This window comes from Cibotium barometz, chromosome 18 (assembly GCF_041138505.1).
Source record: "Cibotium barometz isolate CiBa-2024 chromosome 18, ASM4113850v1, whole genome shotgun sequence".
Lineage (NCBI taxonomy): Eukaryota > Viridiplantae > Streptophyta > Polypodiopsida > Cyatheales > Cibotiaceae > Cibotium > Cibotium barometz.
The window spans coordinates 49,139,460-49,165,987 of record NC_141063.1 but is presented as its reverse complement, the minus strand read 5'-3'; the positions used below and the strand labels follow the sequence as shown (position 1 = coordinate 49,165,987).

At 42.2% G+C, this 26,528-nt stretch overlaps 1 protein-coding gene across 1 annotated transcript; it reads right to left on the bottom strand.

The window, feature by feature from the left end:
• Positions 1 to 21,058: 21,058 nt before the first annotated feature.
• Positions 21,059 to 26,166, bottom strand: LOC147629434 (uncharacterized). The gene has a single exon (XM_086812710.1). The coding sequence runs from the start codon at positions 25,192 to 25,194 to the stop codon at positions 21,625 to 21,627; it is 3,570 nt and encodes a 1,189-aa protein (XP_086668836.1). The 5' UTR covers positions 25,195 to 26,166; the 3' UTR covers positions 21,059 to 21,624.
• Between the last annotated feature and the right edge of the window lie 362 nt (positions 26,167 to 26,528).

Sequence of the window (26,528 nt, the reverse complement as noted above, 5' to 3'; positions counted from 1 at the left end):
AGATATACATGCAATAATACTATATTTCCTAAGGTCCCTAACCACACCCAATTGTTATTTTCTTCTCTTGGGGTTGAGGTGGACATCTCCATTGAGCATATCCCTTGGGCCACAAAAAAACTATCAACGTGCATACCACATGATGGACATACCATATACGTTAGCATACCACATGATGAACATGCCATATACATTAGCTTACACATGATGGACATACCGTATACTAGCATGATGCATGTTCCCATCATGTTCAACTCTCTGTCTCTCTCAACTTGTCCCCCCTTTATCTCTCAACTCTCTGTCTCTCTCAACTTGTCCCCCCTTTATCTCATGAATTTTTTCTTTCATCCTCTTGTTCCCAATCCTGCTTCTCCTTCTCCTCCTTCTCTTAGCTTGTCCCCCCTTTATCTCATGATTTTTTTCTTATATCCTCTCCTCCTCCTCCTCCTCCTCTTCCTCCTCTCTCTCTCTCTCTCTCTCTCTCTCTCTCTCTCTCTCTCTCCCAATTTTTTTCCTCTATGTCTTCTCATCCAATTTCATATTTTCTTTGATTTTCCTTGGAGATGCTTTTTCAATGAGCTTCCAAGGCAAAATGGTGAGCTTTTCTAGGTGCTTTTTTGTATAAAGAATTGTGTTTGGAATCTCACCATTTTAATATTCATATTTATGATATATGCATGCGAATAGTGTGCTAACGTCACCAAAGCAAAAATGCTTTATGAAGTGGTAGACTCATTGGGTCTACTCTGGTCGATTTAAGTATAAACATGACCATATTTTTGAGTAATTTATTCCCATTTTGGGTTTCAAGCATGTTAACCACTCCGGTTAACATTACCTTTTACATGGCTACACTCCTTGTAATCTATCTTTTGTAACCGCGCAATGCACTTATTGCATATGAGACATGGGATGACCGAGATTATGGCTTGTGTAATGCCGATCATGAGGAATAGTTGTACATAGAGCTAGAGAAACTAGGAAGACTAGTTTTGGGACCCCAATTGTAAATGGGTGGCCAACCATTGTAATTATGAGCTCTTATATACAGATCATTTTATGGAATATGAAAGGGGACAATCCCATTTGTCTCATTTGAGCTTGCCTCTTCTCTCTCTCTCTCTCTCTCTCTCTCTCTCTCTCTCTCTCTCTCATTTTAGCTTGTGGATACATGTTAGCTTGTGTTTTCTTGCTTGCTTACATGTTTGATTGTTGGTGTATGTAATTAGGGATGGTAATGTTCTACTTTCTCTTCTTCTTTATTCTCTCCTTGCTATCTACCAAGTCCCTTTTGCATGCTAGTTGCATGAGGTGAAGGTTGAGCTCTCCATAGCTTCCTTCCTTCTTGCTCTCTACCTAGCCATTGTATCTCTTCTTGGGTGACACAAGAAGAGGTGGAGTGAGCCCCTAGCAGCTTCACATTAAGGAGTTAATCCTCTTAGGGTTGGCTAAGTGTATGTTCTTTTTTCTTTAAGTTTTTATCTTAGTTTAATCAATAAATTAATCTCAATTTGTTAGTCTTAATCGTGAATTGTGGACACTAATAGATGGCTAGAGACTAGCTCTAGCTCTCTATTGAAACAAAAACACAAAAAAAATTGAAAAACCACCTGAAGTAGTAGGAGATTGAGGAAAAAACTAGGAGAAACTGCATTCTACTGGTTGATTATGAGAAGTGAACATCCGTTCGCTTTATAGGCCATGCCCGTTCCATCTTTGCCACGTCCGTTCCCTTCCTCAGGCTGACCAAATCTAGTAAGATTTTTTGGCTAAATGTGGTAGTTGTATTAAAATGGGAATATTTGTATTAAATTAAGCATTAAGTGCATTTAATCAGGTGGGTGTGACAAAACTGTCAGACCTATAGCCTTAAATCCCTAGAAAAATCTTACAAAATTTCCAGATCTGACAGTGCCACTGCTGTTCTCTGAAAGTGCCACATCCATTTTGAACGTGCCACACCCGTTCCCTTCTCATTAAGAAGCGTACACCCATTCCAGAGCTTAATTGCAAGTATCACCTCCATTCCAAAAGTGCCATGGCCATGCCATTCCCTCTGTCTCTTGATTTCGAAAGCGAACGCTTGTTCCTTTCTTTCTCTGAGAGCGAACGTCTGTTCCATTTTGCCTTTGGAAGTGAACGCCCGTTCCTTCCCTCATTTCAAAAGCGTAAGCCCATTCCTTCCCCTTCTGAAAGCGAATGTCCGTACCAGTTTCCCCTAAGAAGCGCACACCCGTTCCTTTTCCATTTTCGAAGCATACACCTGTTCCACTTCAAAGCGTACGGCCATACACAAAAAAAAAGTCTTTTCACAAAGAGGTTCTGCACAACAGTTCCACATTTCCATGCACCTATGATCGGGTAGATTGGTGCAAAATAACTCTCTTTTCGACAAAGTAAGCTCTCCTGAAGCTCCTTTGCTTATAAGGTCGGACCCATCGGTCAATACCACGTGGAGTCAAATGGTGCTTGTCTTTGATAGTACTAGCGAAAGTGAAGACCACCCAAGCACAGGACGAGGAAGTCCTATCTTGAGATAGGATAGCCTGAACTTCAATGCATGGATAGACCATCTATCCAAGAGCAAGCTCCTACCTCTCCCACACATTCGTAGAGAAGCCTTGCTTTGAGGCTCCACACTTTTACTGTGGAGGGAAACACACAGTCAGAAGAACCGAAACCTAGGGTGAGAGGTATGGACCAACCACAAGAAAGAGAGCCCACTCTGTCTCTAGATCCTAGAGCAGAAGTAGGGCAAAATGAAAGCCAACAAACCCAGATTGAACCACCAATCTGGAGACCTGTGCCTATCTTAGGTGTGGCTAATCCTTATAGGGCCCAATGTCCGGTACAAAACCTAGGGCTAGGTCCATCATCCCAAGGACCAAAAACGTCTCACTAAAGGGTCTACCGGCGCCCTGTCCAAGGTGTGGGCATCTAGGAAAGGGTTGGAACTTATAGGATTTGCGGGAATGTTAGACAAGGGACCAAAGCTCGGTGGAATCGAAGTGATAGGGGGTGTAAAACCTGATGACACGCTTGTTATAGGCATGGCCAATGGTATTGGGAGGTGAATTTGTGGCATAGATCTCAATGGCTCGAAGATGTCAGCCATTGGGTTTAGTCCTTGTGTAATCCTTGACAATCTCTCTATCGTGGCAGAGTTAATAATTAAAGCATAGGTCTTTTCATAACTTGGGTGACCTACTAAAGGGATATCATGTGCTTCAGAGAGGATTTTGTTTCTAATCTCCTCATTGAGGGGAATGAACTTCTATGATACAACATGCATCCATCCTTCAAGATAAAACCTTTAAGCTTTGGACTCATGCGATTTGAATTGAGAGTTTTCACAACTAGCTGAAAATAAGGACCTTGATTAAAAAGACCCTTAAATTGCTCTGCAATTTGAATTGAGAGTTTCCATAATTGGCTGAAAATAAGGATCTTGATTAAGAAGTTCCTTAAATCGCTATAGAAAAGGATTAGAGGGCATAGATATGGCCATACTAAAACTTTGACAACATTAGCTAATACATTTTCCTTACTAGTAAAAAAATTAATCTTAAAATCAAACTCTTGAAGTTGTTCAATCCATCCCCTTTGCCTCATATTAAGAAGATCCACTTCAAGCTTTTTTGATCACTGGTCAATTGAAATCTACATCCTAACAAGTAATGCCTTTGGAGCTTAAGTACATGAACCATATCCAAGAGCTCCAAATCATGGGTAGGATAATTACTTTCATGCAACTGAAGAGCAACAGGATGGCCTTCTTGGCATCAAGACAACACACCAAAAGCAATACCTCTAGCACCGATCTCACCACCTTAAACGACTCATTGAATTTTGGAATAGGTTGACTGAAGAAAGTGGTGCAGCTATCGTGGCATCAGTGTGCTTGTGAGAACCACCATGTCCACTCCAAGTCTGCAAAGCTATCCCTTGATGATCAAGAATTTTGTTGACTTTAGCACCAATGTGCTCTTTTGATTAGAGTTAGTTCCTTTGGCATTTCTCCTATGGCCAAGTAGTCCATGACTTCTTGCCACTCTGGTTCTATTGTCGAGGCTGAGAATAGCTCCGCATTTGGACACTGATAATTCACTTGCCCTTCCTTGATCTCTGTTCCGAATGGCCTCGAGAGGTAGTCAATGCCATAGTGTGTTTTCTCAAGCTTATGGATGATCTTAAAGTCAAATTCTTGTAGAAGTAGCATCCATCTCAGTAGCCTTCCTTGGATCACCACTTTGTTGATTATGTACAATAAGGCCTAGTGATCAATATAGAACAAGAAAAAGTTTCCCAACAAGTAGTGCCTAAATTTTTGGACATTATAGACCATCTCCAGAGCCTCACACTCTATGGTGGTATAGGCCTTCTTGCTATCCAATAATTTCCTAATTTTGTGAAATAAATTGAGAAATCAACCCTGCTCTCAAGATGGGTTAGATTTGTCCCTATGGCCAACCCCAATGCATCTACATAAACATGGAAAATTGCATCCCATCTAGGTTGTCTAAGGATTATCCGTTGATAGCCATTGCCTTGAGTGTTTTGAATGCCAATTCCTCACACTCCCCCCACATAAACTTGATATCTTGTTTTGTGAACTCATGGAAGGGAGTAACCATTTTTGTAAAATTTTGGATAAATCTCCTATAGAAGCTTACATAACCTACAAACGACCAAACTTGGGTGTCTGTTGTCGGGGAACTCATTTTTTCTATAACTTGAATTTTGCTTGTGGATGTGAGAATACCATCTCGAGATATGATGTGGGGATGTGAGAATACCATCTCGAGATATGATGTGAACAAACTTGTACACACATAAGACATACTTGAACAGATTTAGGGATATTCTTTTCTCTTGGCATCTGAGGAATATCTTCTTTAGATACATTAGATGATCCCCCATCTTTGAGTATGCCATAAAGTCATCTACAAAAATCTGCAAACATTCCATCATGGTGTGACCAAGGAATTCCCCCTTGTACACACATAAGACAAACTTGAATGGATTTAGGGATATGCTTTTCTCTTGGCATCTGCTGAGGAATATCTTCTTTAGATACATTAGATGCTCCCCAAAAATCTTTGAACTTATGCAAAAATTTGAGAAACATTCCATCATGCATTGTTGGAACATGGTTGGGGCATTGCATAAGCCAAATGACATTACTTGGTACATGTATGCCCCCCATTTTGTGATGAATGTGTCTTTTCTCCATCTTTTGGGGCTATTGATAATTGATTATACCCACTATATCCATCCATAAAAATGTACATCTCATGCCTGGCTACCTCATCTAGCATCGTGTTAGAGTGAACGGCAAAGGAAATGGATCCTTGACTGTTTGAGCATTTAGTTTCCTATAATCTACACGTACCTTGAGTTTTCCATTTTTCTTGGGTACTACCACTACGGAAAACAACCATTCACTATTGGATACTTCTGAAATGAACCCTGCCTTTATGAGATTATCTATTTCCTCCACTCTTTTGGCATAGTTGGGGTTCACGCAATAACATTGTTTTCTCATCGGTCTTGCATCTGGCTTTAACGGAATTCGGTGTTGCACATCTCGGGATCTAAGCTCTTGAGGTCTGTGTTTCTCAAGCAAAGACGTCCTTGAACTCGTGGAACAAAACTGCCATTTCTTCCTCAAATTCTGATGGTGGATCTTTGTTCACCATTACTATTTTAGGATAGACTTTCTTGGAACCTCAGTTTAGTTTCTGAGTTTCTTGTCGCTTGCCTAAGATCTTTGTTCTCGGCCTTCCTTCTCGGTCATTTTCATTATTTCTCTTACCCCTTCAATTGATTGCTATAACCTTTTGAGTTACATTTTTTATTGTTCTAGTCTGCTACTACTGTTACCATAAATAGGTTAATTTCTCCCATTAGTGGTAAATTTCCATTACCATCAGCTTTTTTTCAATATAGTCCCTTGAATCTTTCCTTCTTTCTACTTGGAATTTGGTGTCTTGACTTCTCTGCTATAACTCTGTAGAAGTTGTGATTAAGCCTCCTTGCTTTTGTATAGTTAGCTGATTTTTATCCCAGTCATGCAACACCCTTGTTGTTCTGAGCCATGGCTTTCCTAAAAACATTGGGTAAGAAGTGCCCCTGTTTAGCACTATGAAGGTTATGTTGAACTTGATACCCTAAATGTTCTCTACAATCCCCAAAGGTTCCACTATATTGAGATTTGCCATCCCGATTTTAAATGGTGTCTTTCTCATTTTCTTTATCTTGAGCAGCTCATTAATGATGTCCACCCTAGCTCCTCTACCTATTATGACCCTAGCCACTTCTTTTCCATCGCATCTTACCTCGATAGTTATGGGTGCATCATCTTGGATGGGGGTGTAGTGTTGTCCCGCTGAAAAAATCTCGGGATCCTTTGGTAGCTCCCATTCTTTAATCATTGATGCCTTTTCTTCCTCTCGGGATTTCTTTTAAGAGCCCCTTTCTCTTGTAGGTAATCGAGATAACCTAGAGCAATTTTGATTAGCTCCCTGAGGGTGATGGTGAGCTTGAGCCTTTTAAACTATTCCCATACCTCCTCATTCTACTCAAGCCTTTTAAACTATTCCCATACCTCCTCATTCTACTCAAGCCTCCTTTCTTTTGTGTTGGTGATTCTACGTTCATTTCTTGCATGTCCATCTCTTCTACGTCTTCTTTTGAAGAACTTCCATTCTCTAATGAGCTTTCATTGCTTCTTATCATGATTGTCTTTATTGACTTGAGCTTTGGGTGCCATTTCTTTACTCGTGTCCTTAGACTTAGGGTGCATGGCTTGAGTATTTCTTTCTCCTTGTTTGTGACCCTCTGTCTCCAGATTTTTGCTGTAGCGATTTGGAAGCAAGTGTTAGTCTCCCCTTTCTTAACTTGATTTAGTTTTTCAAGGTATGAGATTCTGATAGCCCTCTTTTCTTAGAACTCCCTAGGTTCCTCCCTTTTTCTTGGAACTCCCTAGGCTCCTCCCTTTTTCCTTTCCAATTTTGTTCCTTTGGCTCTTGTGCCTCCCTTTCAACTCCTCGGAGTTGACTCTCAGGTTTCTTTTCTTTGGTCTTGAGACAACTCACTTTTTTGTTGTATTCTTTCCTTGATCTACTTCTTTAATTTTTTGTTTTCCCTGTTTGATCATCCTTCTTCCTTCTTCTGCTTATTTATTTCTCATGACCACCATTGGTACTTTTGTGTCTATTGTCCCTATTACCATTCCTTCTAGCATTTAGGGTCTCCACATGACTCATTTCTTAGGGTCTCCACATGACTCATTTCTTAGGGTCCAAAATTCTATTCTGGGTTTCTTCTCCTCTTCCTTGATCCTTTTGCTTTTGTAAACTACTTGCTTGTCTTTGCGAACTTCCTCAGCTTTCCTTTTATTGAGATTTCTTTCCTATTCTTTCTCTTTGCTGCCAATTCCCCTAAGTGGTGTTTCTATGCTATTTTAGTGACCTTCTCTTTTTGCCTCTAATGCTTGCTTTGTTTCCTTGACTGCCGCTCTGCTGCTCTCAATGTTTCTTTAGTCATTCCCATTCCCTTGTTTGGGAATAACCGAGTTCTTCGGGTATAGGAGTTCCTGAACCTTCCCTCCTTGGAAAGTTGTAAGGTGATCCCCCTGATCTTGGTTGTTCAGTAGTCCTGAACCTTGATTGCCGCTCTGCTGCTCTGAATTTTTCTTTAGTTGTTCCCATTCCCTTCTTTGGGAATAACTAAGTCCTTACTCTGGGTCTAGGAGTTTGTGAACCTTCCCTCCTTGGGAATCAGTAGTCCCTAAACCTTCCCTCCTCAAAAAGTTGTAGTGCTCCCCCTGGTCTTGGTTGCTCAATAGCCTTTGATACCAGTTCACTCGCTTTCTCCCTCATTAGAGAGCCTTGATTTGTAGCTTTCTTCTATAACCCTTTAGTGATTTTTATTGATGCTCTTTTTTTAAGAGTCTACTCTGGCAGCTTCATTTTCAATGTTCTGTTTGTTCTTTGTTCCTCTTTGTGGGATGTCTCGGCTTCCCCAGTTGCTTTTTCACTTGCTCGAGTAATAATTTTGGCTTTTGGTTCTTGTATTTCTTGAATCATGAAGTGTACTTCTAGTCCTTTATCATTTTCTTTTTTTTTTCTTTGGCATGATCTCTTTGTGTGTGAAACCCATTCCTTAAAATTTTGTCTCATAAATGAATCTAATACCTCTTTGATAATTTGTGAATATTTATGAGATTTTGTAACTCCTCTTTGATGATTTGTGACTACTTAGATCCAATAGGTATATTCCTCCATGGGTGGTTGGAAGATGAGGTTATCTAGTTTTGTTTAGTGGGCACCCTTAGGAATTAGGCAATTTTTTAAGAAGAATAGTCAATCTCTCTTAGTTAGCCACGGAGTTTCACTTCAAGGTCTTCTAATGAAACATCACATGAAACATTGGGCAACTAAAACTATAATCCGATCAAATATTCAATAATTTCAAATCCCCTTTTCTTTGTGAACAGGCCCTATCGGAGATTTGGACAATTACACTAAATGTGAGTAAATTGCCTATAACTTTTACATTATTACTTATATGATGTTCCCACTTTGCATATCACAAATTCACATAACATAGTAGTTTTTGATGTGTTCTACTATTTTTTATATTATTTAAAAGGCATTAGAATTATTTAAAAACATACTATTTTGTCCTCCCACCACATCTACCATTTAAAATGCTCAATTTGTATGGATTTGGTGATGATTAGATTGGTGAAGATTAGTAGAATGTGGATCTAAGGCAAGATTACAAATCTAACAGTTGGATTTTTGTAGATTTACTTTGTAAAATTTGTTATGACTATTAGAGGCCCATTAAATCAATTGTAATTTCATTCTAGAAACTCAAATATTGAATCTTTTAATCTAAAAACTCTAGGGATCAATATACTTGTTACTATGAATTTACTAAAAACAAATTGGCTTAATTTGAGTATGGGAAGATCAATTTTCAATCCTCCCAAGTAAAAATTCCCATATTGTGTCCACTCTTCCCTTTTCAAGTCTAAAACCAATCCTAGTTAGGTGAAATCTAGGCTTGGTAATCTTCAAAGCCTAGATATGATGCCATTTGTGAGGCTTGGGTGGGCACGAATCTTAAATGTGCATGCCACTTTATATCCACATTAGCTTCGAGATGACTAGGATGATGAGGTGGGAAGTCAACTAGGTTGACCATGTTGCCATGGAGGGTGGAGGTGGCAAGGTGAGGTGGCATGGGATAACGATTGGTCAGATTGTGCCTCGAGAGGATGGATAGATGAATGGATATAAACAGTGCTCTCCCCCAAGAATCCTTCACATCCCCAATGTTGTCCGATGAGCACATTGGTCATATGTTCATGGCCAACTATGATGACTTGACAGATTTGCTATAGGAGGGTGACGTATTTGCCATTATTGCCACTGATGGAAATAGCGAGGGAGTAGACTACTATCTCATGAATTGCACTAGACCAAAGTGCATCCTTGACCAGGATAGAGTGGATGATCATGATGAGTTTTCTTTTGATGTCCACAGCATGCAGGCCGGTTCTACCACCAGATTGGACATCGTCGGGGGAGTTTGAGTTCCAGTAGTGGCAGTGGGAGTTAGAGGCATTTTAGTACTCTTATCTAGTGCTTGCTACTAGGCTCACTCTTGATCGAGTATAAAGTCAAAAACACAGATTTTGCCTGCGTTTTTGGATTTGAGTGAATGACCATGAGAGAATTCTAGAGAATTTGAGATGAGTGGCAGGCACGGACCATTATTGATTACAGATTTTGGGTTTACAACTAGAGACATCTTGCAGTAACACGATGTCGAGAGAGGAAGAGATCGCTTATGGGACTCGTGAGCTCCCGAGTACACCAGCACCAGCTTATAATCCGGCCTTTGAGGTAGACCTTCCCGCAGACATTCAACAACCCCCACAGTAGCCGGCACAGCATCCTCGTCGACATGCACAACATCCTCAACGTGCACGTCGATCACCAGTCAGAGATGATGATATTGATTTGGTGCTCGTTGATATAGTGACTAAATTCAGAGATGACGATATTGATTGGGTGCTCGTTGATAGTGACTAAATTCAGAGATGACGATATTGATTGGGTGCTCGTTGATAGTGACTAAATTCAGACTAGCTGGGTTAGCTCACTTACATTGTACACTTAGATTTATTATAGCAGTGAGTAACCCCAAACTCGCTTGGGTAGCTCATTTACATTATGCTTTGATCTGACTAAACCCAGACTAGTTGGGTTAGCTTACATTCTAATGTACTTAGTTAAAGTTTATATTTTATGAGCTATGTCTTTATTGAGGATCATTGCATTTTGGTTGATGTTCTTGTTTTATGGATTTGTTAACACTATGGCTATCATATTGTTTGTTGAAAATCCTACTCTTTCCCATGCCATTGTACCCAAACATTGTCTAATGGTGACCAAACTTTGTGAGCATGTGGGGGGGACCCTCGCACATCCTCGATAAGTTTTCTCACCACCGAACGATGTTTGGGTTATCAGTTAGTGCCTAGTGTCAAATTCTCAAGTGTCTTAGTGCTCGAGAGGCCATGGAAAATCTCGCTCTTCCCCATGCCATCATACCTAAACATCATCCGAAGTGTGGAATTTTCAAGTCTCTTAGTGCTCCAGAAGCCATGGAAAATCCCGCTCTTCCCCATGCCATCGTACCCAAACATTGTCTGCTGCGATGGTGACCAAACTTTGTGAGCATATATGGGGGACCCCTCCACATGCTCACAAAGTTTGGTCACCATCGAATGATGTTGGTCTCTCCCCCACATGCTCGCAAAGTCTGGTCACCATCGTACAATGTTTGGTATATCAATTAGTGCCAAGTGTGTGGAATTTTCAAGTCTCTCTTATTGCTCGAGAGGTGATGGAAAATCTCTCTCTTCCCCATGCCATTGTACCCAAACATCGTCCGATGTATGGTGACCAAACTTTGCGAGCAAGTGGGGGAGGGCCCACATGCTTCATGCTCACAAAGTTTGGTCACTATTGGACGTTGTTTGGTATATCAATTAGCGTACCCAGTGTGGAATTTTTAAGTCTTTTAGTGCTCGAGAGGCCATGGAAAATCCCGCTCATCCCCATGCCATCATACCCAAACAACATCGTCCGATGGTGATCAAACTTTACGAGCATGTGGGGGGAGGCCACATGCTCGCAAAGTTTGGTCAAAATCGGACAATAATTGGTATATCAATTAGCACCTAGTGTGGAGTTTTCAAATCTCTTAGTGATCGAGAGGCCATGGAAAATCCTGCTCTTCCCCATGCCATCGTACCCAAACATCATCCGATGGTGACCAAACTTTCCCCCCACATGCTCACAAAGTTTCATCACCATCGGATGATGTTTGGTATATTAATCAGCACCCAATGTAGAATTTTCAAGTCTCTTAGTGCTCGAGAGACCATGGAAAATCTCGCTCTTCTCCATGCCATTGTACCCACGTACAATGGTGACCAAACTTTGCGAGCATGTTGGGGGGCTCCGCATGTGGAGGGGACCCCCCATTATGCTCGCAAAGTTTGGTCATCATCAGACGATGTTTGGGTTATCAATTAGCACCCAGTGGAATTTTCAAGTCTCTTAGTGCTCCAGAGGCCATGGATAATCCCGCTCTTCCCAATTCCATCATACCCAAACATTGTCCGATGGTGACCAAACTTTGCGAGCATGTGGGGGGGGACCTAGGTCTGGCACTTAGCAAAAAGCTATGAAAGCACTTCACAGCACCTTAAAATTGGAGCCGACATAACATGGGAAAGTTGTTGCTTTGGCATAATCTGGGTCAATCCCGCTACTTAGTATTTGCCACATTGTAGCGTAGGCTTACTGAGGTACCTAAATAACCATAATATCCCTCGATCCCTATCAAATGATGTATTGTGATCGCGAACAACGCTTTACAAGACGTGTGCACCGGTTGTGATGGAGCCGAGGGCCGCATGCATACCATGTACCGGACAGTCGACCTCATGATTGTGCATGATTTCGTCAAAAAAATGGTGATTACGGTAAGAAGGAAACAAATACCACTCTGTCCCTTATGCCGTATGAGAACCCTCGCCCATCTATTTATTGCGCTTTGCGATTAACAACATTAAAAAGACAAAGCGAAGGCCGTGTAACTTGAAGGACCTTTAACTCACATGTATATGGAGAAGAGAGAAAAGAAAAATACCCGAATAGACTTAGAAGTCATTGAAAGGAATATTTGAGCATGATTCTTTCGCGTTTCTCCTAGATATCTTTCCTGTTAATGCAACTAGGACCCCCCCCACATACTCGTAAAGTTTGGTCACCATTGAAAGATGTTTGGTATATCAATTAGTCCCCAATGTGAAATTTTCAAGCCTCTTAGTACTCGAGAGGCCATGGAAAATCCCACTCTTCCCCATGCCTTCATACCCAAACATCGTCCGATCATCGTGATGAAACTTTACGAGCGTGCTCACAAAGTTTGGTCACCATTGAAATATGTTTGGTATATCAATTAGCGCCCAGTGTGGAATTTTCAAGTCTCTTAGTGCTCAAGAGGCCATGGAAAATCCTACTCTTCCCCATGCCATCATACCCAAACATGGTGACCAAATTTTGGAAGCATGTGGGAGGGACCGATTGAATAGAACAACTCTTTACTAACTATTTTCCCCTCCATGGCACTTTACTTTGGTGGGACCAACCCCGATTGCTCGGGTAGCAATCAATATACATTGTTGAATGATAAGGTGGTCTTTTGGCTTGCTTCCTGTCACTCCATGTGTCCCTATCCCCATCAGTCTCGGAACCCTCCACATACTTGCAAATTTGGGTCACTATTGGACGATGTTTGGTATATCAATTAGTACCTAGTGTGGAATTTTTAAGTCTCTTAGTACTCGAGAGGCCATGGAAAATCCTACTCTTCCCCATGCCATCGTACCCAAACATCGTCCTAATGGTGACCAAACTTTGCGAGCACTTGAAAAGTTTGGTCACCATTGAACGATGTTTGGTATATCAATTAGCACCACCCAGTGTGGAATTTTCAAGTCTCTTACTGCTCGGGAGGCCATGGAAAACCCCGCATTGTACCCAAACATCGTCCAATGGTGACCAAACTTTGTGGGGGGCAATTCGTTTGTTGCATATTTACCATTGGCTAAAGTTACAGATTTTCAAGAGAAAGTCCATCTGGCGGCTCCACACCTCACTGGGAAGCCGTTACTTGGTGTGGCAGCATTGGTCGAGTCTTCATATAGATCTAGCCTTAGGAATGACTCATTACGTATGGGACACTTGTGTCCAACCTCAAAGCTAGGTTTCTTCCACCCCAATGCATGGCCAATGGCATGCTAGAAGATGTAGCTTTGGTTTGGTTGGTTTCTAATGGAACACTTAGAGACTATGTGTGGTGTCTAACTTCAAGACGCGATTTACCCATCTTTTTCCAACACTTCTTGGTGATTAAACTCACTCCTGCACCACCATCTAGGACTCCCCCCACATGCATGCAAAGTCTGGTCACCATCAAACAATGTTTCGGTTATCAATTTAGCACCCATTGTAGAATTTTTAAGTCTCTTAGTACTTCAAGAGGCCATGGAAAACCTCGCTCTTCTTCCCCATGCCATCGTACCCACCAAACATCGTTCGATGGTGACCAAACTTTGCGAGCATGTGGGGGGGGATGGTCGAATAAGTTGTGGTCATCGAGTCCCGATTCCCCACCAAAACTTAGGACATTAGCCGCCGGCGATTGGATTGGATGGATATGATTTGGAGGATATTTCCCCCTTTGTTTGGGATTTTTTAATCCATTGAGGAGACCTATGTATTCGGGGTCTGATTCACCTTTTTGGGTCCTGATGCAGCAACCATATTCTTATGGTTCGCCTCCTCCCCCACATGCTCACAATGTTTGGTCACCACCATTGGACGATGTTTGGGTTATCAATTAGTGCCCAGTGTGGATTTTTCAAGTCTCTTAGTGCTCGAGAGGCCATGGAAAATCCCACTCTTCCCCATGCCATCATACCCAAACATCGTCCAATAGTGACCAGACTTTGTGAGCATGGGGGTGTGGACCCCCACATGCTCGTAAAGTTTCATCACCACCATCGGACGATGTTTGGTATATCAATTAGCGTCCAATGTGGAATTTTCAAGACTCTTAGTGCTCAAGAGGCCATGGAAAATTTTGCTCTTCCCCATGCCATCGTACCCAAACATCGTCCGATTGTGACCAAACTTTGCGAGCATGTGGGGAGGGACCCCCCCACATGATCGCAAAGTTTAGTCACCATCAGATGATGTTTAAAATATCAATTAGAGCCCAATGTAGAATTTTCAAGTCTCTTAGTGCTCGAGAGGCCATGGAAAATCCTGCTCTTCCCCATGCCATTATACCCAAACATCCTTCGATGGTGACAAAACTTTGCGAATGTGGGGGGGGGGCACATGCTTGCAAAGCTTGGTCACCATCGGACGATGTTGGGTATATCAAGTAGTGCCGAGTGTGGAATTTTCAAGTCTCTTAGTGCTCTCGAGAGGCCATGGAAAATCGTACCCAAACATCATCCAATGCCATCTACCCAAACATCGTCCGATGGTGACCAAACTTTGCAAGCATGTAGGGGGGACCTCTTAGTGCTTGAGAGGCCATGGAAAATCTCGCTCTTTCCCATGCCATCATACCCAAACATTGTCCAATGGTAACCAAACTTTGCGAGCATGTGGGGGTCTGCTCTTTCCCATGCCATCATACCCAAACATTGTTCGATGGTCACCAAACTTTGCGAGCATGTGGGGGTTCCCCCACATGTTCGCAAAGTTTGGTATGATGGCATGGGGAAGAGCGCGAATTCCATGGCCTTCCCGTTCTTCCCCATGCCATCGTACCCAAACATCGTCCGATGTGGTGACCAAACTTTGCGAGCATGTGGGGGGAGACCAAACTTTGAGAGCATGTGGGTCCCCCCCACATGCTCGCAAAGTTTGGTCACCATTGGACGATGTTTAGGTACAATGGCATTAAGAAGAGCGGAATTTTCTATGGCCTCTCGAGTACTAAGAGACTTGAAAATTCCACAGTGGGTGCTAATTGATATACCCAAACATCGTACGATCGTGGACCAAACTTTGTGAGCATGTGCCCCCCCACCCCTCACATGCTCGCAAAGATGATGATTGGGTACAATGGCATGGGGAAGAGCGGGATTTTCCATGGCCTTTTGAGCACTAAAAGACTTGAAAATTCCACATTGGGCCCTAATTGATAACCCAAATATCGTACGATGGTGACCAAACTTTGCGAGCATGTGTGGGATATATGGCTACTATCGGACGATGTTTGGTATATCAATTAGTGCGCCCAGTGTGGAATTTAAAAGATATAAAATCTAAAAATAAATTTGGTATAGAAAATAAAAGAGACAGTTTGATGGAGTCATGATCAATTAGTGCGCCCAGTGTGGAATTTAAAAGATATAAAATCTTAAAATAAATTTGGTATAGAAAATAAAAGAGACAGTTTGATGGAGTCATGATCAATAGAGCATAATTAATCATCAAGATTAACCGCAATGCTAAAGTACAAAGATAGAATCAAGATCAACTGTATTGATAAAGTACAAAGACATCATCGAGGTATAAGAAATATGAACATGAGCAAATATGAAATGCCTCTAAAAGTACAACCATGAAATGAAAAAAAAAATACTAAGATGAAAGGAAAAAATGTCCACATCCTAGAGCATATCCACCGGTACTATCTATGTCCTCGAGCGCGCAACAAGTGTCATGGAGAAATGGTGGTGCATCTTGAGGGAGAGGTCGCCGAAAAACCTATGTTAATAAACAGGCCATGGATACAAGGGCAAGTAAGGCACTATCATGTAAGAAGACCTGCGGAACTCCAATATGCAGGATCAATTGCTTTGCCCTGTGCTGCCAATCCTCTCCATGATCATATGCTGCTCTACCTCATCTCTAGCACTCTACCTCAGTCATCCTGACCTACTCAAAAGGTAAAGCATACAAAAAATTGAATAGTTTCTCTAATTAGGTATAACTTAAAGAAATTTATAAGTTGACATTAATTATACCTCTTTTACATACAAAAAGAGAGACCTACCAGGTGGATGTCAAACTGTCTTGCCTAGTGCGCCTTTGTAGTGGCTGCCTCTTCCGTCTGTAATGCTGCTCTAAGGCGATCAATCTCTGATCTTGCCTCTAGCAACTCCTGTGTGAGTCTCAAGCCGATGATGCCATGGCTTGCCCAACAATACATCACATCCATTTAGTGGTGCAACTAAGAAATGTTCATTATCAAGGTAGCCCTGGATATGTATGCACAACTTCCCTATCAGTGGGGTAACCTGCACCTCTTTACCAACAAATGCAGCTTCAGCTTCAATCTGAGGTCCCATGTTCTCAACCTCAATACCCAAGGCAGTTGCTGTTTGTATAGAGATGAAGTTATCGGTTGCACAGTCATCAAACATGAAGAAGGCGGGCTGATCCTTGATTTGACCCCAAGCCTTGCATACCATCCGTTCTTGGGTGGTTGCAAGATCAGGGTGCCCAGTTTTGTCCACTCAGGCACCCTATAAATAGTAAAAAAACAAGCAGTTGTTTACCTTTAGTGGCTAATCTCTCTTAGTAAATGAAGGAATTTCGTTTCAAGTTCTTTTATTGGAACATCATATTCAAAGTTGGAAATATAGTTTCATAATTTGATTAAGCATTAGATAGTCAAAAGTCCTCATTTTCTTAGGTACAAAGTCAATGTATACACCCTGTCCCAAATTTGAACTGATTCCATAAAATGCTAATATATTTTACATATAAACTCATATGAGATTCCCACTTTGTACCTTAGATCTTCATATAATATGGAGCTTAACTTGATTTTTTGAGAAAATTTTAAGATATTTGTCTATTTTCTTTAAATATTTCAAGGTCTTTAAAGTGTTATAATATACGCCACTTTTTGTACCCACAATAGCTACCACTTAAAATCCTCAATATTGTATATCAAAAGAGTGGGTAGACACTGAGACATTAGTAGAATGTGGTGGTTAGTAAAAATTACAAATCCAATGGTTGGATTTTTAATGATCTCTTTTTCAAAATTCTTCCAGACTATCAGAAGGCCTCCAAATATTAATAATCTAATTAGTAAAATTACATTTTTGATGTGAATCATCTAAAACCTATAGGGACTAGTGTAATTGTAATGGTGCATCTATGGAAAAATAAATTGGATCACTCTTAGTATGGAAAGATCATTTGTTTATCATTTCATCATATTTTTGACGAATTTTGATTAATTAGACTAATTTATATTAATTTAAGTTATATTGGGTTAATTTAAGGGCAAGCGTATTTTCTATTATTTGCTTGATCTCATTTTAAGTACCTTGCCCCCCAAAATTTACCCTCCAAGCATTGTCCCAGTCTAGCATAAACTGGATAAAACTGGACACCCTGATCTTGCAACAACCCTCTTTTGCATCATGATTTGTGTTTACTTGTACATCAGGAATTGCATGTACATTAGCCTTGGTCTGCTTGTCTTCATCCTTAGGTTTGCGATCTGAGAAACCTAATGAAGCAATGAATATGTATAAATACCTCAACATTTGTCGGCATCGATCGTGAAAAAATAGATGCACCACGTGTGCTGGATGCTCTAAGTGGTACTACGCACATCAATCCCTACCTGAGCGCCTAGTTCCTCGACTGTAGACAAAGGTACAAACGGAGGATCTGGAGAAGCAACTACACGAAGTGTCGGTGGAGGCTACCTCCCCTGGCCCTATAGATGCCTCGACGACCAGCACCGCCGTGCCAGGCCGATGGTGGCTGGTATAGTTAACCTGCTCCCCTAGACAAACTCTTCATATAACTGCTTTGCAAAGTAGATGGGGATCTGGAAGTTGTTCGGCATCCTCCCATATGTGGCAACATACCGACTATAGATATGTGCTACCATATGAGGATGCGAACACCGCAAAATAGTAAGGGGCTTCCCAGCCCTAGGCCGCATCTCAACGACTATCAAAGAAAAGGTCCAAGTATGCTCCATCCCTAATAGGACCAAGCTCACATACCTGATGATATGTCAAGCCATGTGATACTGGAGCAATACGGTGATGTACTATCCACTCATCTAGATAAGGAACATCGTGAAGGCTATGAAGGGATGAGAGCATTTCCTCCAAGTTGACACGATATGTAAAGTAGATGGTGTATCTCTAGTACTCCTATGAATAGCTGCTAACTCATGGTCTATCTCTGCATTGAGGTCCACAATAGACGAGTGGCCCTCCTCATGTGACTCCATGCTAGACTCTAAGCCTAACACGGACGGGTAGGCTAATGTGAAAGGTCCAATGCTTAGTGCTAAGAAAATATAAATCTAACACTAATGAAGCTCTAAAACACAATTAATGCTAGAATCAAAGCCCACTAATTGCGCTTCAATCCAAGAGAGAGAGGAGATTGAAAACGACGTGAAAGGATGAGGGGAAACAAAATCTTAGTGGTTTTATAGTCTCGAACGAGGTTCGGTGGCGTACATTTTAGGGTTTGCAAGATGAACAACCCTGATGTATGCTTGATTTTAGGGTTGGTCCAAATGGCTTCGATTTGTCGAGAGTATCTCAATTGAGATACATGGATGGTTTTGATTTAAACTATGTATCTCGATTGAGTGCTATGGACAACTCCAATTTGACTACATATCTCGATCGAGATACAACAACAGCTGCTATCGCATCTCAGTATCTAGGTTAATGGATGGATCGGATTATACAACCTTATCTCGATTGAGATATGTTTATAGCTAAGATTACATCCCTATATCTCGATCGATATATATGAACGGATGAGATCATATCTCTATATCTCGATTGAGATACTTCAATGGTCAAAATTACATTTCCATATCTCGTTGGAGATACGTGGATGGTGGGGACATCATTATTGATTATGATGAATGTACATCTGAGTGGGCAAGTCGAGCAGGATCCACCGCCGTAGCATTGACGTGGATCCCAGTGGCCTACATATCTCGATCGAGATAGTGAGGTGGCAGTGACGTGTATTAATGACATGGGCCATGGTGACATGCCTTCTAATCAAGATAGTGAGGTGGCGGTTGATGGTATCTCGATCGAGATATGGGGCTTTTGGCTCAGGAGGGACATGTCATGTTTTAATTGATGGTGATATCTCAATTGAGATACTCCACCGAGAGTTTTACTCGTTGCGTCGATGTTCTATTTTCACTGAGAGTGAACAAAAGTGAGTACCCTCATCTTGCAACTAGCCCCATGATAGGGATCATGTGCTTGAATATCTCTCCCATCATATTAGTGTATTTTCAATTGAATTGGAACTCTTTTAGCTAGGCAATCAATCCCTCCTCCTATTTAAGCTTAAGCTCTTTGGCATGTACATAGATTTGGATCCTCTCCTAGGCCTATGAGTTTTACTTCCTTGACATTATTTGGACCATCATAAGAAGTATCTAGCTCTCATCACTAGCACTTCTTTTTTCTTTTTTAAAGAGCAGGAGTTAATCCTTGACCTTTAGACCTTGACATTTTCAGGTACTTTCCTTAGATCTTTATTTCCTTCGCTCTTAGCCCGTGCTTAGCTTCTACCTTAGCTTTATTTATTTTTGCCTTGTGGAATAAGGAAGGGTCACTTTCATCACAAGAGATGCTTCCTTTTATGGACAATGATTTAATTAGAATAGAGACATGTTGGAGCTCATTTCCCCATTGTTGGCAAAATGAAACGTGTGCCGTCCACTTCTTCGACATCCCAAAGCCAATGAGAGTCAGTTTCCATGGGGATTACATTATTATTCAAGATTCTTTTTAATTGCACTTATGTTGGTGTTTCTTTTGAGAACTAAGAAGAGTTTCTATTAGGAAACTATCTCATTCAAAAGTGCTCTCACTTGTAGTACTTAGTTCTATTTACAATCTCTCTCCCAACATGGCTACACTCAACATGTATATTAACATGATTTCCTTGTGTTATTGCATAACGAGTTTAGCTAGAGCTGCTTTGGAAGAATATGCATGGACTTTAAGAGCTTATTTGTATATCCTCTACAACTACAAAGATATAAGGTTGTTGTATGCTAATGAAAACTAGGGCATAATAGGTTGTAGGTTTAAATAACTATGTAAATAGGTGTAGATGAAAAGTGTTAGCCACCGACAAGACTCCCTAGGTAGAACTTGGCCTACGTGCCCATCCACACAAGAGAGATCTTTGTTCTAGGAGTCTTGTAGCATCATCAAACCTTAGATTTGTGGAACCATATCTACTACCTAGAGGGGATTAGAGAGTAGAGAGGAGGCACAAACCAAATAAATATAACTTGGACTATGTGCCTAGGAGTCTTGCAGCATCATGCAAACCTTAGATTTGTGGAACCACATCTACTACCTAGAAGGGATTAGAGAGCATCATGCAAATCTTAGATTTGTGGAACCACATCTACTACCTAGAAGCAGGTGAGAGGAGGCACAAACCAAAGAAATATTCATGTTCCATGGAAACATGAAGAGTTCACCATCTAGGCCCTTAAAAGGTGTGGCTTTGTAAGACATGAGTTGTTAAAAAAGAGGGGAGGGGAGGATGTGGCTTTGTGACCCAATGTCTTAGAGAGAGAGTGAGCGTGCAACCTGAGCTGAGGCAGTGAGCACCACTCACAAGTGCTTCACATGTCACGATGCTTTTGGAGCATGTGATTTTTATTTTAATGCTTAGCGTCTATCGTTTAGGGGATTTGATTTTGAAGTGAGTAAAATAATTAGGTTTTCTTTGGAAATGGGCACTAAAATTAAATGATTATACTAAGTTCTAACTAACCCGCACACCTTTTAAGAGCGAATGCCGGGCCGTCTTCCTATACTTTCCGTTGTGTGCTCCTTGTAGTTCCGAGACGCCAAAATGGGTTTCCCCATAATCCATAAGTACGAGAAATACATTAATGAATTATCAACCTAAATATTTTATTATTATGTTGTACTTGCATTTCTAACCTTGGGATAAAACTGTGAAAAAACCATACGACCTCCATATTCAAAATTGGGTCTTTGGGAGAAGGTGCCATACATCACTTCACAATAATTTATGTAAACACTAGTTGTATAGCTTGTGAAGGTGCCAGAAATCAACCCATGCAATTGGCAAGCTACAAGGCAATTTTTTTGCTATAAGGCTTACAACCTTAATCTTTGCTTTAAATGTTGCTCATACAAGTTGGGCACTATACATCAAGTAAATGTAAGGCTTACAACCCATTCACTCAAAACATTTTGCAAGCTATAACCTCTAATGTCAAGCAGTTGTTTGCAAGGCTTACAATCTCTGCATTTGCCATGGCTAATGTTAGCTTGGAAATAATTTGGCAGCAAAGTTACCCCTAGGAAGCCATGGTCACCCCATGGGAAAATAGTATGATACATGATTAAATGAATCAATTAGCAATAACAACAACCATTTAACACCACCACCAAAACCTTTGATCTTGGGCAAGCTCATACAATGAGTGTCTTCAGTGGCCTCCTTCATGCACCTGCAGCTCCTTGAGCATGGATACTATTTCTAGCATTGAGGGCCTCCTGGATGGCTGGTCTTGTACACAATCACATGCAATCTTAAGGTATTGAAGCATCTCATACTGATCACTAGCATTGCCTTTAAGCCCGGGATCGAGCACCTCTAAAGACCTCTTCTCATTCACAAGTTGCCTCACCCAGCCCACCAAATTGGTATCTTCAAAAAACTCCTTATCAGTAGGCCTCTTGCCAGTGAGAAGCTCTAGCAAGATCACCCCAAATGAGTATATATCCCCTTTTGTAGTGCACCTAAAGCTCTGATAATACTCTGGTGGCACATAGCCTGGTGTCCCTGCTAATGTACTCACACTTAGATGAGTGTCTAATGCACTGATCAACCTTGCCATGCCAAAATCAGACACTCTAGCTTCGAGGCTTTTGTCAAGCAACACATTGCTTGATTTCATGTCCCTGTGGATTATGTGAGGTATGCAATTGTGATGTAGAAATGACAGCCCCCGTGCTGCCCCACGTGCAATTTGCTTCCTCAAATCCCATGTGAGCTTCTCTCTCATGGCCCCATCTCCATGTAGCATGTCATCTAAGCTGCCTCCATGCATGTACTCATAAACTAGAAGCCTCTCTTCACCCACCTTGCAATAACCCAACAATGGCACCAAGTTTCTATGCTTGATCTTGCCTAGAGTCTCCATCTCTGCTGTGAATTCTCTATCCCCTTGGTAGCTGAATTGCAAGAGCTTCTTGATGGCAACAATCGACCCATCTTTGAGCTCGGCCTTGTACACCTCGCCAAACCCACCTATCCCAATAAGGCTCTCCTGGCTGAACCCATTTGTGGCCTCTATAAGCTGTGCAAATGTGAGCTTTCTTAGAGGCCTCTCAAAAGTAGCAACATTGATGCTCAGGGGCTCCTTCTCCCCTCCCAAGTTCCAGCTGCTGTTTCCATGGCAGGATGCCAATTGAAGATTTGTCAGCATGTTGTCTGTGTCCTTCTGTTTTCCCTTGGCCCTCATCATGATCCCCCATACAATGAGCATACACATAAATGCAACAGCGATGAGGATCCCCAGCACAATGCTGTTAGCCCAGGGCAAGACTGCCAGACGGTTACGTGTGGTACATGCACCATGGGTGCAGTTCTCTGATGTACTATTGCCTGTTGATGAGCCACATGGTGGCAAGGGTTCACTACATAGGCCTGGGTTGTTTGCGAAGCCTGCTGCAGGGGTAGCACTAAGTTGGCCTGAAGGGATCATGCCCCGAAAGTTGTTGTTAGAAACATCAATTTGCACAAGGAAGCTGCAGTTCGCAAGCGGCGAAAGGCCACCTTCAAGCTTGTTGTAAGAAAGATCTAGGACCCCTATGCTTCTGAGATGGCTAAAAGTCGCTGGGATGACACCAACTAGCTGATTATGCCCCAGACTTAGCATCTGTAATGCAGTGAGATAACCCATATCCTCTGGTATGCTGCCCTCTAATCTGTTGTAAGAAAGGTCTAGGAATTGTATACTACTGAGATCTGGGTCATCATTCAAACTGTCTCCCACATACAGCCGTGATAAATTACATGAAGTTCTCAAAGGAGTTAAGGTGAGTGCCTCTTGTGTGATGCCTGCAAACTCCAACAAGCTACCCATGCCTCTGCAACCATTTCCCAAATCATTTCTTATGAATGCAAACACATCACCGCGGAGACGATCCACAGGACCATTTAGATGGTGCCCAAGCCCGGGTGGTATAGGGCCACTCAAGTAATTGCTGTTAAGATCAACCCACAGAAACTTGCTGGCATTTGCAATCTCAAGAGGGATGTTACCTGAGAGGCTGTTGTTGCCCAGTTCAAGTAGAGTTAGCTGCTGCATGCTCCCCACAAAGGTCGGGATACTCCCAGTGAGCTTGTTGTTAGAAAGAGAGAGCCATTCCATTGCAGTGCAGTTTGAGAGCTCAAGTGGTATTGCACCATATAACATGTTATTATTGAGGATCAGTGTTTTGAGCTTGGACAAATGGCCTATGTCTTTGGGAATCTCTCCTGTGAGCCAATTATACCACATTGACAAGCTCTGTAGATTAGATAAAGAGCCCAGCTCTGGTGGTATATTCCCTTGTAGATGATTGAAACTGAGGTCCAGCACCATGAGCTGGCTGCAGTTGGCAAGAGCAGCAGGAATTTCTCCCCAAAACCGATTGTTGGGCACCATTAGTTTTTCCAAGCCGAATGATGGAGGGCAAATCTCTGAAGGGATAAGCCCACTTAGCCTATTAGACCCCAGGTCTAAAACCTTCAAACTGTGGCAATTTGTGACTGCAATTGGGAGAGGTCCAGTGAATTGGTTGAAAGCAAGAAGCAAGCTCTCCAAGCTCTTCAAATGAATCACAGTATCACTAGGAAAGCTGCCAGACAGGTTGTTGTTGGCTAAATTTAGATATCGAAGGGAGTCACATGAGCTGAAAGAAGATGGTATGGTGCCAGAGATGCCGTTCATGGAGAGATCCACCTGCATTAGTGTAGAGCATGCTGATCCTAGCTCGTCTGGTATAGGCCCAACAAGTGTGTTGTTTGAGATGTCCAGGATTTGGATACTATTTAAGCTACCCAATGATGCTGGTAGTCTGCTTCCAATCTTGTTATTAGAGAGGTTTAGCTGCTGGAGAGTGCTGCAGCTCTCTATGGAAGCAGGGATCTCTCCAAAGAAAGCATTAGAAGAGAGGTCAATGGATATCATGCCCCCACACTTGCTAAAGATGATATCATAGATGGGTCCTGAGAGATTGTTGAAGGAGAGGTCAAGGACTTGCAAACTTGGCTCAGACGGTGTGCTACTGCATGCATTGCTACAATCTGTGATTAAGTCAACAGGCAACTCACCTAGAAGGTTATTAGAAGAGAGATAAAGCTCTTGGAGAGATGAACATTGGCCTATCCCATAAGGCAAATTTCCAGTCAAGTGGTTGTGGGAGAGATCAAGCATCTGGAGGCTACCACATTTGAGGAAGAAAGTCTGGGGGAGGGTACCCATGATGTTATTGTAAGAGAGATCCAGTTCTTGTATGCTGCCACATGTGAGGAGCAAGTCAGGGGGGATCATCCCATCAATGGAGTTATTGGCAAGGCTGAGGGTTTGGAGGCTGCCACAGCTTGGGCCAAAGCTGAGGTTCCCGCGCAAAACATTGCCTGATAGATCAATAAGTTTCAGCATGTCTAGTGATTGCAAGAGAGGGGGAAGCGTGAGGTCCCCTTGAAGGCCTGCATTTCTGAGCTCCAACTGCACCACCCTCTTCGATGATGTGCAGGTAATGCCATTCCAAGCGCATGGATCCCCATCAGGGTTTTCTCTCCATGTTGATAATACCCCCTCTGGGTCTTGCCTCAGTTGCTTCTTGAACTCTAGCAAGGCGTCCATATCACCATAATTTGTCCCATATTGCAGCTTCCTTTCTAGCTTTGGATGGATGAGAGGTGGTGATCCTTCGCATATGTTGCAAAGAGAAGCCAAGATCATGAAGAGTTGAAGGTAGTAGAAGCCAATGCTGCTGGTGTCCATGAATCTATGAAATATTGGACCTAGAAATGCATGCAATATCGGAGCCAGAACTGCATGCAATATGGGAGGTGAGAGTAGGGGGTACCACCTTATGTCGCTAGAAGCTAGGAAAGTGGACAATTTACAAGAGAACGGGCGAAAGGTGAAAGATTTTGACACTAGGGGCAGCTGCTGCTCCTTACAGTGAGAGTAAGGCAGTTGAGTTGGAGGCTATCAACATGGATAGCAAGGCATCAAACCTTTCAATTTTTTTGGATTGCACTGTTAGAAAGCTTTTGTAAGGTTGTGCTGTAGCTGGTCAAGGTGTGGAGATTTGTCAAGGTTAGTTTGGAACCAATATTGTTGTTGCTGTTGGAGTGAGGGTGTTAGGGATAGGGGGTGATGTACAAGCTTTTAGAGAGAGAGAGAGAGAGAGAGAGAGAGACGCAAAAGTAGTCAAGGACGTGCTGGAAATGGAAGCTGGTAGGGGTACAAGGAGCGCGTGGGTTGTGAGAAAAGGCGGGATTCGATGGGAAGCCAGGTAATTTGCAGCTGGTCCACTGACACTGCATATCACCTAAGAGAGCAGAATTGCACAATCTAGGCTACACATACCTAGAAAATTTCTCCCCCCCTCTCTCTGTTTGTCCCCCTTGTGGTAAAAAAAATGACGCCTTTTCCCACTTTGTGAACGTGTGTGTCTGAGAGTGAGAGAGAGAGAGAGAGTGTGTTGCTCTTACAGTAACTAGACCTTTGGCAATGCCAACTCTAGATAGTGCGAAGAGAGAGAATGTGTGCGTGCTATCAGATAAACCTTATGAGAAGAGAGAGAGTGTGTTACTACAGAGATTATGCCAACCCACGATAGTGATAACAGAGGGATAGAGAGCTTACTCTACTTGATGGAGAGAGAAAGAGATTTACTGCAAGCCTTTGCACAAGGCCAACCCACGATAGAGAGGAGAGAGCGCGCTATTAGATGAACGAGTTACCAAAGCGAAATGAGTGTTAGAAGATAAACCGGATTACAACCTCGCAAATGTGGAGAGAGAGAGCAAATAAAGCCTCGACACATTTAATGCGTGTGCGTGAGAGACTGCATGCTTGAGTGGGGAATATCTAGAGAGAGAATCGTGTTAGTTTTTGGCTTGTAAGATGATAAAGCTTGAGTGGGGAATACCTATTGGTGGTGGCGGTTGTTGCAAAATCAACATAGGAAGCCTTGTTGATGATGGGGATGATGATCAAAATGAAAGACTCGTGTCCGTAGTGCGTACTGGTGGGCAATAAAGGGAGATGGAAAAGGCGATGAATGTGGTAAAGGGTTCCCGGCCCCCCTCCGCCTCCTCCTCCTC